General features: G+C 37.6%; 1 protein-coding gene across 2 annotated transcripts in view; it reads left to right on the top strand.

Moving 5' to 3' along the window:
* The window catches only part of LOC127430716 (pyruvate carboxylase, mitochondrial-like), a 174187-nt gene extending 156744 nt beyond the window's left edge, over positions 1-17443 (top strand). The window contains exons 17-21 of one of the 2 annotated variants that reach the window (XM_051680704.1): positions 1812-2056; positions 9851-10030; positions 12230-12478; positions 12646-12786; positions 16347-17443. In XM_051680704.1, coding sequence (XP_051536664.1) covers positions 1812-2056; positions 9851-10030; positions 12230-12478; positions 12646-12786; positions 16347-16598 — 1067 coding nt within the window. In that variant the 3' untranslated portion in view covers positions 16599-17443. Of the gene's footprint in view, positions 1-1811; positions 2057-4707; positions 4868-9850; positions 10031-12229; positions 12479-12645; positions 12787-16346 lie in introns of those variants that run through there. The other variant, XM_051680705.1, reaches the window with a different exon arrangement.
* Positions 17444-18582: the final 1139 nt, after the last annotated feature.

Raw genomic sequence — 18582 nt, forward strand, 5'->3', positions numbered from 1 at the left:
ATCCGTACCCCCCTTCCCCCTCCAACACAGAACATTTATTTGGTTTAAGTTGCTTGGTAATTGAATTGTTTGGAGGCTGTCAGGTTTCCTAAGGAAATGTTATTGTAGTCTCTGTCTCTCCCCACACCATTTTTCCCACCATCTGCAGCATTCAGTATTAATCACCTGTTTACAGCGTTTAAAATCAAGGTGCTGTATGTGTTGATGCAAAGAAAGAGAGACAGGGCTGATAAATGTTCGATAGTTTTTCAGTCTGTTGTATTCTCTTGCATTCTGACCAAGCCAATATCACTTTAATTTTTAAATAAAAAGCAAAGGTGAAGCACATTTTCATATAGCTTGTGAATCTTTATTACATAACTCAATGTTTAATTAGAAACAAGAATTTCAGTAAGAAATAAGAACAAGCCTTAATAAGAATAATCTGTCATTGGCATTTAATTGCATTTTTGTTCTGCCAAATATAGGGGATACCGCGGCTAATTGTCACACTGAATATTTCTCAGGGCAGGGATATTTCTGCATAGTCACATACCTTGAAGCATTGCTTACAAAAAAGCCATTGAACTTTCATACTGTTTTTGCCCAGAACAGAAGATACAATTGATTGAACACACAAACAATTTTGACAACTTGCCCCAATAGCAGGGCATGTTGGCACACTATATGGGTAAGTTATCTCAATGCAGTATGCATTAAACTAATGGTGTACGTTTCATGTGAAGTTTTTGGGGTGGTGGGGGGTGGGGGTGCACATTCTCCGGTCGGCCCTCCACCAGCACCACTAAAACAAAATCTATCCCTTTCTTTCAATTTACGCCTGCATTAAACAGCAAAACATTAAAACAATTATGACATGATTCATTGAAAAACAAAAATGGAAATGGAAAGTAACATTTTGTCACCTTCCTTGGTTCCCCTTCAGTTTTCTGTCACCTTGTTTTTGTTTTTTTTTTTAATCTGGCTTCTTCTTCATCAATCTCTCCTTTTCTGTGATCAGGTCCCTCCGCCTCTCGTAGTGTCTTTCTCTTCCTCTGCTCAAGCCAGTTCATCATCATAAAGGCTGTGTGGCCTGATGTTAATGCATGGGCTGACTGACGTGTGCTGATTGATCGCTGGGCATGGGCCGAGCTGGACACGCAGCTTTTACACCGTTTCATCAATAGTGACTAATAGCCTGTAGTCAGGGTGGCAGTGAGTAAGAGAAGAAAAATGTGTGTGAGTGAGTTTTATAAGGGTGCTGTTGTTATTCCTGCGGTGGGTCTTTGGGATAATGGGCGGGCGCGCACGCACACATCTTAAAGCGCCTATATGCGTGTCTTTTTGCACAGGAAAGCTGTTGTGATCACAGTGATGGGCAATTAGTGAGGATGAGGGAGCCAAATGAGCATGTAAACTCTGTTGCAAGTGGCACGCCTCATTGATCGATTAATCGACTGACTGCTGGTAAATTATGAAGCCGTGAGTGGCAGGAAGCAATCTACACTCCGCCACCAATTCCCCGCTTATGCCATATACAGGCCCCCGTGAGCTGATCTTTCAGGGGCTGACTGAAAGCTCTGGAAGAATGCCTGATTAACTGCGCAGTCTGTTAAAAAGACAAGGAGTTTCATTATTTTTTATTAAATATTAATATCAGATAGTCAGTTGTTGTGCTAATTTTTCTCAGAATGCTTTTTATATTGGTAGACTAATGATCTCTCTCGTCCTCTCTTTTTTTACATTTATCTGTGTCTGTCTGCTTCCTTCCTTTTCTTTCTTTCTTTTCATTCCTTTCCTTTTTTCTCACCCCACCCGCATGTTTTTCTTAGGCATCTCTCTTGAGAAGGTCTTTGACTACAGTGAGTATTGGGAGGTAACCCGAGGCCTTTATGCGCCGTTTGACTGCACAGCCACCATGAAGTCTGGGAATGCTGATGTTTATGAGAATGAGATTCCGGGAGGCCAGTACACCAACCTTCACTTCCAAGCTCACAGTATGGGGCTGGGAACCAAATTTAAGGAGGTGAAGAAAGCCTACGCAGAAGCCAACAAGCTGCTCGGTGACCTCATCAAAGTGAGCAATTACCCCTTGTGTTTTGGGGCATTCACTCAATGTTCTTTATTTTTATTTTTTTTAAGTATTCAAAACTTTTTTCAGTTGAATTGTGATATCATAGAGATTAGGCAACTATCATTGCTTTCAATTTACAGTGATAATTTAAGGTAAAAAAGAACATGGTGTAGTGGCCAAATATACTCATCTGACACATACTGTATGTCATAGATGAAACAATTAAAAAAATTATGCAAACGGATACGTTAACAGCCTCTAGTCCAGCTTGGACACATTGACAAACTTGATTGCAAAATGAAATGTTGTGGACTGTAGACTTATGTTCAATGATATAGAAATAAAACAAACAATACATTGATTTCTAAAGTCACGCTTTGGAATGGTTATTCAATGTTATCTTGTCTGACACAATAATATCATTGAATAATCTTTATTTGCCCTAGTAATTATACAATCCAAACACTTCACTCTTCCACATGAATTCTGACTGTTTAGTATTTTAAAAGAGGAATCAGGTCAGCTAATTTCACATGAAGAACCAGAATGGTTATAGGAAATAAAGGAAATTAAACATGATGGCAAAAACAGAAGATATTAAAGGAATGGTTCACCCAAAAATGAAAATTCCCTCATCATTAACTAACCCTCATACCTTCCCAGATGTGTGTAACTTTCTTTCTTTTGCAGAACACAAAGAAATATTTTAAAAGAATACAGTGCTGTGAAAAAGTATTTGCCTGCTTCCTTGTTTCTTCTATTTTTGTGTATTTTTCATACTAAATTGTTTTAGGTCTTCAAACACAAAGGCAACCCGAGTAAACACAAAATACAGTTTTCAGATATATATATTTTTTATTGAAGCAAAAAAGTTATATAACACCTACAGTTGAAGTCAGAAGTTTACATACACCTTAGCCAAATACATTTAAACTCAGTTTTTCACAACTCCTGACATTTAATCGTAGAAAACATTCCCTGTCTCAGGTCAGTTAGGATCACTACTTTATTTTAAGAATGTAAAATGTCAGAATAATAGTAGAGAGAATGATTTATTTCTACTTTTCTTTCTTACAACACATTCCCAGTGGGTCAGAAGTGTACATACAATTTGTTAGTATTTGGTAGCATTACCTTTAAATTGTTTAACTTGGGTCAAACATTTTGGGTTGCCTTCCACAGACTTCTCACAATAAGTTGCTGGAATTTTGGCCCATTCCTCCAGACAAAACTGGTGTAACTGAGTCAGGTTTGTAGGCCTCCTTGCTCGCACACGCTTTTTCAGTTCTACCCACAAATTTTCTATCAGATTGAGGTCAGGGCTTTGTGATGGCCACTCCAATACTTTGACTTTGTTGTCCTTAAGCCATTTTGCCACAACTTTGGAGGTATGCTTGGGGTCAATGTCCATTTGGAAGACCCATTTGCGACTGAGCTTTAACTTCCTGGCTGACGTCTTGAGATGTTGCTTCAGTATATCCACATAATTTTCCTTCCTCATTATGCCATCTATTTTGTGAAGTGCACCAGTCCCTCCTGCAGCAAAGCACCCCCACAACATGATGCTGCCTCCCCCATGCTTCACGGTTGGGATGGTGTTCTTCGGCTTGCAAGCCTCACCTTCAAACATAACGATGGTCATTATGGCCAAACAGTTCAATTTTTGTTTCATTAGACCAGAGGACATTTCTCCAAAAAGTAAGATCTTTGTCCCCATGTGAACTTGCAAACTATAGTCTGGCTTTTTTATGGCGGTTTTGGAGCAGTGGCTACTTCCTTGTTGAGCAGCCTTTCAGGTTATGTCGATATAGGACTTGTTTTACTGTGGATATAGATACTTGTCTACCTGTTTCCTCCAGCATCTTCACAAGGTCCTTTGCTGTTGCTCTGGGATTGATTTGCACTTTTCGCACCAGACTACATTCATAATGTACAGTGAAAAAGCAGTTATATTTTGGTTTGTTCTTCGATTGGATCACTTCAGAAGACATTGATTAAACCACTGTAGTCGTATGGATTACTTTTATGATGCCTTTGTGCTTTTTGGACCTTCAGAGTTCTGGCCACCATTCACTTGCATTGTATGGACCAACTTAGCGGAGATATTCTTCTGGCATGAGGGTGAGTAAATTATGAGAGAATTTTCATTTCTGGGTGAACTATCCCTTGAATGTTGCAGGACACAAGATGGTGTGCATGAAACAAGTGCATGTGAAGCAAGACAAGATAAACCCCTTCAACCCTTCAAAAGTGCATTTAGAAAGAACCTAGCCATGATATAAAGCCAAAGATAACGCACCTCTTAACTAATTAGTTCAACATCTTTTCCTGGCATGTTCTGTTTTACACACGTGTGATATATATAAAGATTGAGTCGTGATGTTGCCAAATGCTCATGCTTTCTGAGTCATTCCTTTTATCAGACTTTTCCTTTTCCTGCCTTGCTTGATATTAGATCTGATATTAAGCATGTTCAAAAGTCAGTTTTCTTTGTGACATACAGTACTTTGATGTATTTTGTTCAATAGAAAAGTGCAAATGTGTTGTACCAATTTTTCCATCATAATGCAAAATATTTATCTCCAACTACACTACCAGTCAAATATTTAGATAAATCTATTTGTACTTTACTATTGCTATTTTCCTCATTTTAGAATGTCAGGAAAGCCATCAAAACTGTGAGAAAGCACAAATGGATGTATGGGCATGTAGTGACCAAAGAAATGTTAAGTCACTTGTCCCTAGATTACAGCGCTGCACACTCTGGGAATTATCTCAACCAACTTCAAGCTTAAAAGTAATAAACTTTCTAGTTTTGTAAAGAAATGCATATGTAGTTTAATTCTCTGTTTTTCTTTAGAAACTAGTTATGCTGAAAGTTTGACTTCTGGCCTGAAATTTTTTCAAAACACTCCAACTCCTCAAATAATAAAAGACATCTCTATAGAGACTGCTTTATAGCTTTTAGAAAGACCTCTAAGAATTCTGTCATAAGATGTAATTAACATCATAAAATCCACAAACTTTAGTATCTCAGATCATTTGGTTATATTTATGAGAACTTAGCATAAGCAGACGAAAAATGCTGCTACCAAGACATAAAAGGTTTAAGACATTTTTTTTTATATTTAAAGCACAGTGTTTTAATAAAGTTTTAAAAATCTAATAAAACATTTATTTTTTTATATTGGGATCATGATGTGCAACCTCAATTATTCAGCTAGATATTACATACAACCCCTAAAAATATTTGGACACAAGTCACACTTAAACATCTATGAATGTCATAGCATTAGAAACAAACCATCAAACCAAGTGGCATCAGCAAACAAATGATACCTTTTCTCAGAATTAACCTAGTTTTTCTTTGCCAGATTGTTACAAATACTGTAATAGCAGAAATGGCTGAGTAACCACAGGTGTAATTCACATTAATTATGGACATTTTCTAGTTTGTCAACCAGAAAATGTCCAAATACCTTTTTTATATATCAATTGTTTTATAATTTGAAGCCTTGAAACTTATATATATATATATTATACATATATACATACACTGTATATGAAGACAAAAACTTTTATGCAAAGACTTTCATACATTTTAAATGTGAAACAAAAGTCCAAATATGTTTTGGTGCCACAGTAAGGGCACCAATATTCAGCTGAGCTTTGTTTACTTCATCAAAGCCAATTTCAACTTTGTTCTTCCAGCATATTGTCAAATCTAGTTTTTCATTTTTAGAATTCTTGATATTCCAGTTCATTAGTAATTCTCTCAGATTTAAATTGTTTTACCCCTTTATTGCATTCCAAGTTGGAAGCCAATTATGAAATTCATGATTAGCAAAATATCTCAAACATTACGCTTTAGATTTGTGTGTAAATTGGGTGCTGTTTTTAATTTTCTTTTTTTCTTACATCAGCAAATTGCACATTTAAGAACATTCTTGTGCCATAATTGTGTCACATGACCATCTTGAATGGCGTCATTTAAATCGTTCATATACTGCACTCTCCCTGGTTAAATAGAGCTTAATTGTCACCCACTGCGCTCAGAAGGGTCTCACCCTAACTCTCAAAATCCGCTCACGCTCGCAAGATCATGAGCCACGTGGACCCCAAGAGCTGCTCTCTGAATCACAGATTTAATTGCTCTCTCTCTCTTTCCTTCTGCCTCCTCCTCATCCCTCTCATTCCATTGCAACCGTCTCAATCTCCAGATGAAATTGAATAAAAATAACTTGGCAAAAAAAGGGGGCAGAAGAAGGGAGAGAAGAAATGATCCTGTCCCTGTCTCTCCTATGGCCCAGAGACAGATCAACTGAGAGAGCTTTAAGCAAAGCTTATCTGTTATGTTTCACAGAGGCTCTGTCTGATCTCCCCCAATCAAAGGCATCTGTGAGTGTTTGTCTCGGCTTGCTGCTTTTCATTTCCCTGGGCTTAATTAAATGATCGAAGATAGCCAGCTTTCTGTGCCCATTCCTCAGAGTCCCCTTGCTGTTAATATCGTAAATATCGGAGGCTGAGCAGTGCTCTGCTTAACAAGCAACATGTTAATGCTGGATTTCATTAGTGCCACGCCGTTTCTTTTTCTGCCATTCTTCCTTTTTCCTTTTGTTGGTGATGATTGTGAATATTATCTGCTCTCTCAAAGCCACATGTATGTTTTCCATACTTCAGAAATAAAATATAGACAACAATAAAACAAGACACATTTGCTCAAGGAGCACAATATATTTAAAGATATTAAAGATAGGGGGCCTGGGTAGCCCAGCAAGTAAAGATGCTGACTACCACACCCGGAGTCGCAAGTTCGAATCCAGGGCGTGCTGAGAGACTCCAGTCAGGCTTCCTAAGCAACCAATTGGCCCGGTTGCTAGGGTGAGTAGACCATAATGTGGTTCTCAATCTCGGTGGGGCGCGTGGTGAGTTGTGCATGGATGCTGTGCGTGAAGCCTCCACACGTGCTAGGTCTCCACGGTAATGCGCTCAAAATACCACGTGATAAGATGTGTGGATTGACAGTCTCGGACACGGAGCACTCTGCCACCTGCATTGAGGTGAGTCACTAGGCCACCATGAGGACTTACAGGTGCATCTCAATAAATTAGAACGTCGTGGAAAAGTTCATTTATTTCAGTAATTCAACTCAAATTGTGAAACTCGTGTATTAAATAAATTCAATGCACACAGACTGAAGTAGTTTAAGTCTTTGGTTCTTTTAATTGTGATGATTTTGGCTCACATTTAACAAAAACCCACCAATTCACTATCTCAAAAAATTAGAATATGGTGACATGCCAATAAGCTAATCAACTCAAAACACCTGCAAAGGTTTCCTGAGCCTTCAAAATGGTCTCTCAGTTTGGTTCACTAGGCTACACAATCATGGGGAAGACTGCTGATCTGACAGTTGTCCAGAAGACAATCATTGACACCCTTCACAAGGAGGGTAAGCCACAAACATTCATTGCCAAAGAAGCTGGCTGTTCACAGAGTGCTGTATCCAAGCATGTTAACAGAAAGTTGAGTGGAAGGAAAAAGTGTGCAAGAAAAAGATGCACAACCAACCGAGAGAACCGCAGCCTTATGATTGTCAAGTAAAATCGATTCAAGAATTTGGGTGAACTTCACAAGGAATGGACTGAGGCTGGGGTCAAGGCATCAAGAGCCACCACACATAGACATGTCAAGGAATTTGGCTACAGTTGTCGTATTCCTCTTGTTAAGCCACTCCTGAACCACAGACAACGTCAAAGGCGTCTTACCTGGGCTAAGGAGAAGAAGAACTGGACTGTTGCCCAGTGTTCCAAAGTCCTCTTTTCAGATGAGAGCAAGTTTTGTATTTCATTTGGAAACCAAGGTCCTAGAGTCTGGAGGAAGGGTGGAGAAGCTCATAGCCCAAGTTGCTTGAAGTCCAGTGTTAAGTTTCCACAGTCTGTGATGATTTGGGGTGCAATGACATCTGCTGGTGTTGGTCCATTGTGTTTTTTGAAAACCAAAGTCACTGCACCCATTTACCAAGACATTTTGGAGCACTTCATGCTTCCTTCTGCTGACCAGCTTTTTAAAGATGCTGATTTCATTTTCCAGCAGGATTTGGCACCTGCCCACACTGCCAAAAGCACCAAAAGTTGGTTAAATGACCATGGTGTTGGTGTGCTTGACTGGCCAGCAAACTCACCAGACCTGAACCCCATAGAGAATCTATGGGGTATTGTCAAGAGGAAAATGAGAAACAAGAGACCAAAAAATGCAGATGAGCTGAAGGCCACTGTCAAAGAAACCTGGGCTTCCATACCACCTCAGCAATGCCACAAACTGATCACCTCCATGCCACGCCGAATTGAGGCAGTAATTAAAGCAAAAGGAGCCCCTACCAAGTATTGAGTACATATACAGTAAATGAACATACTTTCCAGAAGGCCAACAATTCACTAAAAATGTTTTTTTTATTGGTCTTATGATGTATTCTAATTTTTTGAGATAGTGAATTGGTGGGTTTTTGTTAAATGTGAGCCAAAATCATCACAGTTAAAAGAACCAAAGACTTAAACTACTTCAGTCTGTGTGCATTGAATTTATTTAATACACGAGTTTCACAATTTGAGTTGAATTACTGAAATAAATGAACTTTTCCACGACATTCTAATTTATTGAGATGCACCTGTAGAGCGCATTGGGAATTGGGCATTCCAAATTGGGGAGAAAAGGGGAGGGGGATAAAAAAGATATTAAAGGTATATACTGTAAAGTAAGCTTAAAATATGTTGTGTTTTTCAGAGCAACCTAACAGTGTTTAGTGAGGTTTATGCTTAAAACAGGAAAAAAATAATCATAATTTTGCCTATGGTGTAAGAAAAATAAACTTGTTTTCTCTTCGAATTAAGTTTATTTTTCTGTTAGCCAATTAACTTGCGTACTCTCTATTTGTCTAGAATTAAAATTTTCGCAGTAGTTTGCAGGTAAGCTGGTTTTACTGCATGTATGAGAGTTTTTACTCTAAAACCCTCCTCCTCCCCAGTACCACAGGGTCTAGCTCTGCTTCAGTGGGATTGTATGTACTGTATGTCTGATTGTGCAGCAGCTTTTCTTACATGCTCAACACAGATCTAGTCTGCTGAGACTAAAATTACCAACTTGTCAGATCCACCTTAAAGTTATGACTGAACTGTATTTTTGTTGTGGTGGGCATAATACATCATGATATGCAATACAATTATCTTTTAAGATATCCATCAAATACCTGATGTATCATATTTGATACTTTTTCAATGTGATTTCTCTGTAAAATAATGTACAAAATATTGATAAAGCACAAGTTGTTTCAATCCAGTAAATATTCATTTTGAAATATCAGAAACAGTGCACATGTTAGTGTTGCCATTATTTTATAAAAATCAACAAAGATTTTCCATCAAAAGACATGTAGAGATGGCTACTTTGGAATTGATTTTACAAGGCCTTCTACTTCTTGAAGTAGAACAGCATGCATATCACATATTCACCAGGAGACACATATAGTATATTACATAAAAGGTTTTTCAGCTAATTATTGATCATGTTGATAATGTGGGGGCTTTAGACAGTCCTTACAGGATGTTCAGATTTTTTTCTGGAGGACAAGACAAAAATACTGAGTAAGAAAATTATTTTTGCAATTTACTGCTTCTCTTCCAAGTTCATATTGGCCAAGCAGCCTGAGGGAGTATAAGCCTGATAGAGAGAGCTGAGTTGTATTGATGGAGCTGTAAGCAAGCATGTCTTTCCTTTCTCTCTTATCTCTCCTCCCTTCAGGTAACACCCTCCTCTAAGATTGTTGGCGATCTGGCGCAGTTCATGGTGCAGAACTCTCTGAGTCGGGCAGAGGTGGAGGAGAGAGCAGATGAGCTCTCTTTCCCTCTCTCTGTGGTGGAGTTCCTGCAAGGACACATCGGCATCCCCCATGGAGGTTTCCCGGAACCATTCAGGTCAAAGGTACGACCCCCTATCCTGCATAGAGCATTTCCCAAGTTGCTGTGAGAAAACAAACCAGTCCAGACAAATTTAAAACTCCTGTATAGCTATTCACCTAGGCTAAATGTATTTAACGTAGAGTTTGATCTCAAAGAGAGATTTAGAGAAGTCCATGTAGAGATTCGGTACATGTACAAATGAACTTCATAACACAACTGCTACTGGCGGGTGAATTGAAAAAAACATTGATCGACATTGAAACTGTATTTTGCATTATTTTTATACTAAAAATACATGACAAAGTGATTATTTTACTGTTTCCCCCCCCCCCCCCCCTTTGTATTTGTGGACAAACAAGACATTGTGTATTTGCTTTAATTTTAAAGTTGCAAAAGATGTTTTCTTAAGTAGAAGTTTGAGTAACACTTTACAATCAGATTCTGTGTCTTAAAATTAGTTAATTAACATTAATTGTTAGATATCGTGAACAAACGATAAACAATAATGTTTTATTGTATTTATTACATTTAATGTTAATTTAAATGTTTACAATTGTTTATTGTTTGTTCATGTTAGTTCATAATGCATCAACTATGAACATTTCTATCATATGCAATGTTAACATATTTAATTTTTAATGTTGAAAATGTACTAGTACATGTTGAAATATACATTAATAAGATTAACTAAGATTTATATGTGCTGCAAAAGTGTTATTCACTGTTAGTTCATGTTAACAAATCTAGTTAAATTATATGAACAAGTACACCCTTACAAAAGTTTTACTGAAGTTTGAATGTCTTTGATTTTAAAAATGTGTGTCACTTACATCACGGTCAGACTATCGTTCTTATAATATGATTTAAACATTGTATCATTTTGCAGTTCTGGCATGTAACAATGTTTTATTTACTCTCCAAAGCCAGTTTTTACTCTCATTTGGTGCTTGCCGAGTGATCATTTTGGGTCCTGTAGCTTGTGTAGATGTGTGTATGAGGAGGGTCTCTGCTCAGTTTGGGTTGGGCCAGAGAAAAGAAAATCTTGTATTGTACAGTATTGCATAAATACAAATAGCCAAATTATTGAAGATCTCTGTAGTGTACCACATCAATTAATAATCAGCCCTCTCACTAAAAAGATGGTAGATTGGATCTCAGTCTGTTTGAAGTTTTTCGTTAGAGGGTTTCCTTCAGTATCTGATGTACAGTAACACTGTGTTGTGCTTGTCAGAGATACATGCGGGAAAACTGTGCTATTCCCATTGTCTTGAACGCCCCAATTACAGTAGTGAGCGAGATCAGTTGTTTCCCTGACAAATGTTTCTCACTTCACCAGGAACAATGCCTGCGGTAAAGCGTTTCTGTGCATGATACGCAGGTCATTTATTTAGAATGGTTCTTTTTTTTTGAGAATTAGTTGGTCATCTGCTTTGCTTATATTTTAGATAACAAGCATAACATTCAAGCAACGTGGAACTAGTCTTATTTTTCCCCATCTATCTAATTGTAACATTATTAGGGTTACTGTAACATTAAAACAGATAGATAGATAGACAGACAGATACAATTTTCATTATTTTAAGAAATATAGCGTAAAAACTTTTCAGGCAAAGGTTTGAAATTCAGAATAAATAACCATACTTGCCCACCTGTGTGTGAACTTGAGGGGAACTGACTTTATATATTTACTAAAATCACCTTGTGATCTTTGATTAAAAGTAATTACAATAATATAGTCGCTATGAAAAATAAAGTTACTGTAGTTCTGAAAAAAGGTCTTGCATCATTTGTTTGCAGATGACACTTGTTTTGATATTATGTTCTAATGCAATGAAATTCATATATATATATTTTTTAAAGTGTGAATTGGTTGTCCAAAAGTGTCCAAATATCTTTTGGGCCTCTGTACATTTCATCTTAAATTTAATACTTTGCTAGTTGCTGTTTTTCGAGTATCTCAATTCTGCCATTTAGATGCTTAAATTCATCTAAATGAAACAATAGGGAGAGATTAATCCTGCTTCTGCTAATGATCAGATATAAATATTCTCAGATTCAGTTTGGGGCTCAGGGGATTGCAAATGCTTTATTTCATAAACTTATAAGCAGTGCCCATTGAAACTACAGTGTAGCATTAATATTTCAGGGAATTTATCTTTAAATATCTATTCAGATACCTTGCAACGTTATTTGGGGTTCTCATAACTTATTTGTGGCTCAGGTTTTGAAGTCTCTTCCCCGTGTGGAGGGACGTCCTGGAGCCTCCCTCCCCCCGATGGATTTTCAGGCCTTGGAGAAGCAACTACGAGAGGCGCACGGTGATGAAATCACCCCAGAGGATGTGATGTCAGCAGCCATGTACCCCAAAGTGTTCCAGGAGTACAAAGAGTTCACTAGAACCTTTGGGCCAGTAGACTGTCTCAACACCAGACTTTTCCTGGATGGACCCAAGATTGCTGAAGAATTTGAGGTGGCAGTGATGCTTTTTTATAAAACGATTTGATTTATCAAACATAAGTAGAATAACATTTTTATTTGCTATAACTGTGCCATAAATCTTAGTGTCATCCATGTCATCTCCACATTCCAACCATCAAAACTTTTTTCTTCCCTCACTGTAATCCCATTCTTTCTCAGGTGGAGTTGGAGAGAGGTAAGATACTCCACATCAAGGCTTTGGCTCTAGGAGACCTGAATAAAGCCGGCCAAAGAGAGGTGTTCTTTGAACTCAATGGTCAGCTGAGATCCGTCCTTGTGAAGGACACTGTAGCCATGAAGGTGTGTTTCTTATTTTCTTAATTTTACTCAGTTGGGGGTTTTTTTTTGTTTTTTTTGTGAGGGTTTTAAAATGTTCCTTGAAAATAAAACCTGCACATTCCCCAACTTCCCCTTCAGGATGTTTGTGTGATCGGCCCCTTAGACCACATTTACCAGTTCCAATTTTTTTTTGCCACCATCTCGCACAGGTCAGATCTTATTGCATGGGTATAAACAGCAAAAACATTTGATTGGATTTTCCGCATTCAATTTGGAAAACTTTCATACATTGATGTGGTTCTAAATCCTATATAGATGCAATATATGGTGATCTAACCTAAGTCTTGTATCCGATTCACCTCTTATTTCACAATTTTAAATCACTCTAACTGAATATCCTTTTTTTTATCTATGCATGTCTAAACAAAAGTTATTCTTGAGCTACAAGATGTCAAGCAGTTGTGAAATGGCAAGCACTATAATAAGCACAGTTTGGAGACAAACACCTTTTCTATGGAAGCGCAAATTACAAATTAGAGAGGAAAGACGGTTGCGCTTATTTTTAGAGAATATGTCTGAATCTGTCTGAACATGTGTTTGAGCTTTTGAGCTTGAATTTGCTGACTTTATAGTCATATGCGCTTACAGTATTTTGATATATGTGTATGCATCATATGCATTCACTTACCAGAGATGAAACATGTGCTACAAATCCTACAGTTGTTAGTATTACACGTATCCAGCCGTCTTGCTTCACTGCTTCTCTTCTTGAATAACAAGCTCAAACGGAGGCTGTCGACTTGTGTTAATGTCCTCCTCTAAACTATTTGGAGGTTTGTCTGAAGTCTGTGGTCTTTTGCTTCATATTAGATTGCGTTCCATTGTGATCGATGATGATGATCAACTTCAAATGATCGCTAATGCGTGCCTTTACCTGAATACATAGCCTAATTGACTCCTCCCCATAACAAATATATTCAAAACCATAGAGTTTGTTTTATACATATACACTCACATTTTAATGTTACAGTTGCATTCAAAATTATTCAACCCCACGACCAGTAATACATTCTGGTGATGTGAATTAAAACACATCAACCAAATCCTCAGTAAACAGTCAAAGTAAGTTTTTAATACACATTTGAGTGATTTTGAGAACAAAGAGTTCAGTTTACCCAAATTTTAAAATAAAATTTAACTAATTCTCTCCACAAATGTCATGTCAAAAATATTCAACCCCCAAAGTCAATCATTTGTGGAGCATCCTTTATCCTTAATAACAGCAAATAAATGTTTCAGGTAAGTGTTCTCAGGCTTCGGACACCTCTCTATTAGAATATTTACACATTTCTCATGAGCAAAAGCTTCCAGCTCACTGACATTCTTTGGTTTCTGTGCTGCCACTGCTTCCTTGAAATCGCAACAAAGGTTAGCAATGAGATTTTAATGATGGACTGAAAGGGCCATTTAAGGACAATCCACGACCTATCTTGGACAACTTGGATGTATCTTGGTTTTACTGTCTTGCTGGAAGGTCCAGTGATCACCGAGCTTCAATTTACACACTGAAGGCATCACATTTTTCATGCCAAAGTGGCCTGATACCTGAAAGAATCCATGGTGTCAGTCACATAGTCAGGAAAGCCGTTTCCTGCAGCCGCAAAACACCCCCATAACAGGACTGACCCACCTCCATGCTTGACTGTGGGGATGGTGTCGTTCTTGTCATCACCTTGTCATCTTACTCAGACGTACTGCTGACCCATGGGTCTAAAACTCATTTTCAATTTAGTGTCATACGTCTATAAAACCTTCTTCCAGGACTCCACAGGTCTTTCCTAATTACTTCTTGAATATTCAAGTCAACATTTCCCTTGGTGCAGTTTTGCTTTCTTCCACACCCCAAGAAGGTTGCTGTTGTACCATATTAAAAAAATGTATGAATGGTGCTGCCAAATTTGTCTATTGGAAATTGAAGTGCCTTGGAAATGTACTTTTAGCCATGACCTTTTTTGTGTAATGAAATAATCTCCTCTATTAGCTTTTCAGACAGCTTATTTTTAATTGCATTTTTTGCATAGAAATAAATTTTTGCTTACAACGCTAAACTTAAATTTTAAAACTTAAATAAGTGCCATTGCAGATTGATGACTTAATTTTGTTTTAAAACAATTACTTGTGTAGCCTTACATATTTAAGAAACAGCTACATGCAATAGGGGTTGAATAATTATGACATGGCTGTATTTAAAAAAATATCCTGCTATTTACAAATATTAGGTGATATATTCACACTATGACTTTGAATGTGTCACTCAACTGATATAGATGTAAAGTTTAGAATAATTTCGATTGCAGCTGTATTAAGATTATTAGGTTTTTAATGATTTATTTTAAAATGTTTAGTGAAAGTGAGAGTAAAAAAATTAACATCTTTAAGAAATCCTTGTAGGGGCTGTTTTCTGACGGGGCTATAGTCCCAGCAAGCCCTGCTCTAGAGCTGCCAATGACCATAAGTCTCTCACTGAGTCATTTAACTTTTGCAATACATTAAAGTTTTCAGTTATTTTAACAATGTGATGGACATGAATGTGAGTTATTCCATTAAATTAGAATGAAAAATTAATGTTGCTTAATAAATGGTAAGATGGCAGTATTTCCAGTGGAGAATAGTGAGAAAAAGTCTCATGCTTGTATGTTCATAATAACCACGCATACAAGAATATTCTGAATAGATGTACACTCTATAAAGCCTTTACACTAATTTGGAATAATTACCTATATCAGTCATGTGCATGTAAATGTGGTCAAAGTTATGCGACAGACATGCTAGCTCTGGTCTGAATGCATCAATTGGCACTCAGGCAAGGTTAATGAATACAAGGAAATTCCTACATGTGAGTCGTGAAGGAATTCTTCTTCTCGTTTGAAGAATTAATTGCATTCTTGTGATGTTTTGTGGATATTTCTAAGAACAAGGACATGTAAAATAATGTCATTTTCAGAGATGTTCATGTTAAACACTCATCAAGACTACAGACTACAAAAGTTCCAACAACCCTAGACAGTGCTGACTAACAGTTTAGTGGGTCTTTTACTCAACTTCATGTCATTCCAAATCCATATGAATTGCTTTGTTCTGTGCAAAAACACAAAAGGAAATCATTTAATGAATGTCCCGTTGGCTTAATTCAATACAATGGCAGTACATATTGACTCATTGTAATAAATAAAGCACCCAAAATTGTCATAAAGGTTATCCATGTGACTTGTTCATCATATAACAAGTCTTCTGAAGGCATACAATTAGTTTGTATTATGAGACCAAAATTAAAGTCGTTTTTCACTCTCAAAACTAATCAACTAATTATTGGATTTCACTGCTGCTTATGGATTTTATTAGTGAAATGATTTTATTTGAGAGTGAAAAATGACTTAAATTATAAAGGAAGTGAATGTAAACAGACAGAACAAAAATCAGTCGTGTCAAAAGATCAGATCTGTGCATTAGACCTTGCAGCGTAAATGCACACTTGTATCCCCCATTATTATCAACCTCTATTCATTTTCTTGGGTTTCTAGGAGATGCATTTCCACCCTAAAGCCCTGAAGGATGTTCGTGGGCAGATTGGAGCTCCTATGCCTGGTAAGGTGGTGGAGGTAAAGGTGAAGCAGGGCCAGCAGGTGGAGAAAGGACAGCCACTCTGCGTCCTCAGTGCCATGAAGATGGAGACGGTGGTTAACTCTCCACTCTCTGGCACCGTGGCCAAGGTGTACGTTACGGCTGACAGCACCCTGGAAGGAGATGATCTTATTCTGGAGATCAATGAGTAGATATATTGAAGGCCACCAGTAGGGAGAATGACACATCACCGCTGCCAATCCTTGCAAGGCTTAACACACACACACACACACACACACACACACACACACACACACACACGACCAAGATATACCACAGTTATATAAGGAGACAGACATCTTTTCAGTGGAAGCACACATTGCGAATAAGACAGTTTGGCTTATTTTGAGAGAATCTGTATCTGAAAATGTGTTTGTACTTGCGCTCTTGAATTTGCTGACTTTTGTGTCTTATTTGTTAGTGTTAATCAATGTTTAATTAGTATTAATGAATGTAGTGAAAACTAAAAGTTTTACACTGAAAACAGAACAAACAATAAAGAAAATAATGACAGAATGAGTCTTAATTAGATGTATTCCTAGTCGTGTTAAATCTTGCACCCAGTATGTTTGGTCACAATTGTTTACACACTGTAAACTCAAAGCACTGCAGTTTAGTTTACCAGGGCTTTCAAAACTCTGAAATCAACTTAATTTAATGCACAGTCCCTCCTTTACTGGAGCACCAATTACAGACAGATATTCCTTCAAATCGTAACTCAAACTTGAATTAAAGACCAAAATGCTATTTTAAGATAAACTGGATTGTCATATATACCCAATGTTTTGACCAATGGCCTTGCTTGCTTTATTAGTGAGAAAAATAACTGCAGCAATGGATCAGAATGGATTGGATAGTCTCCTGAGTCTTAAACTTGAGTGCGTCTCATGCAAAGGTGGAGAATAGGTGGAGTTGTTACCCAGGTGGCTCGGGCTGAAGTGAACTCCACTGAGGCCAATGAGGATCGATGACTGTTTTTAAGAGCACTTATAAACTCCATGATGGCTTCAGGCCATCTTTATGTGGAATTTTCCTAGGGCTTGTCTGATGCCTCTGTTTCAATTCCTCACTTAATGTGAATTTATTTCACTGTTCTGTTACATTCCCCTAAGCAGCAGATGCCTTGTGGCTGCTATAGTGGCACAAATCCCTGTATTCTCCAGCTTTCTTTTAATCGCCTTGTTTAACACATCACTGACCGCAGGGATGTTTCGTTTGACGTGATATCATTTGTAATTGATAATGAGAGGTTTGTTTCAATGGTCTAAGTAATTGAAAGCATTCAGCCAGGAATCTACAAGATGTTGTTGTGACAAAAGTGGTCCATTGGGTAACTTCTCGACTTTGAGCCAATAGCCTACAATTTGGAAATGCACTCGTCATTTATGATGAAATCCCCATAGGGATAGTAGAGCTGTGCTTATGAATATATGTGAGTACTTGCTCATAAATGTGATGTTTTTCTCTTCAACTGGATATTGATATGGAGCTAATGGTGTTTAGAAAAAGCTCCTCGATGTCCTCGATTACCTGTGACTGGATCTAGTAAACAGTCCACCTCATATTCACCACCATAACTGTCAAGTTTGTTCCTTTTGTGTTTGATGTAACCTGACAGCATATACATCTGTTTACATGAGTAGCAAGCACAGCGCTAATACTTAATCATGACAGGCACAAAACAAAGGGATACGCAGGGAGGGGAAGTATTTTGTTGGGACTGTATATGGTTCTAATATTTGTATGCGGCACTTGCGGGGGGGGGTGGGGGTGGGGGGTGGTCTGAAAAGCTCTAGAGAACCCATCGATGATATCAGCTGTGACAGCATAATCAAGCCTGTTGACTTGTCCCGGCAACCCTCACTACTGTTCTGTAAGAGTTTTTGAGCTGAGAAGTGGTTGAAGCCTGGCTTTGTTAATGCAGCCAATATAACAATGCAATGTTTTATTACAGTTGGTGTTAAATGGGTCATCCACAGTCTTAATTTAGCTTTGAGCATTTTATGTAGCTGATGCACAGGTGACCTAGCTCTTTTGTTTTTCTTAGGCACAATGTTAATTCAAACTGTTGAAATTTACAGAGTAAAATGTTTCTGCGTTGATGGATTATATAACTATATTTTAAATCTGGAATGT

Source organism: Myxocyprinus asiaticus, chromosome 40, assembly GCF_019703515.2.
Source record: "Myxocyprinus asiaticus isolate MX2 ecotype Aquarium Trade chromosome 40, UBuf_Myxa_2, whole genome shotgun sequence".
NCBI lineage: Eukaryota > Metazoa > Chordata > Actinopteri > Cypriniformes > Catostomidae > Myxocyprinus > Myxocyprinus asiaticus.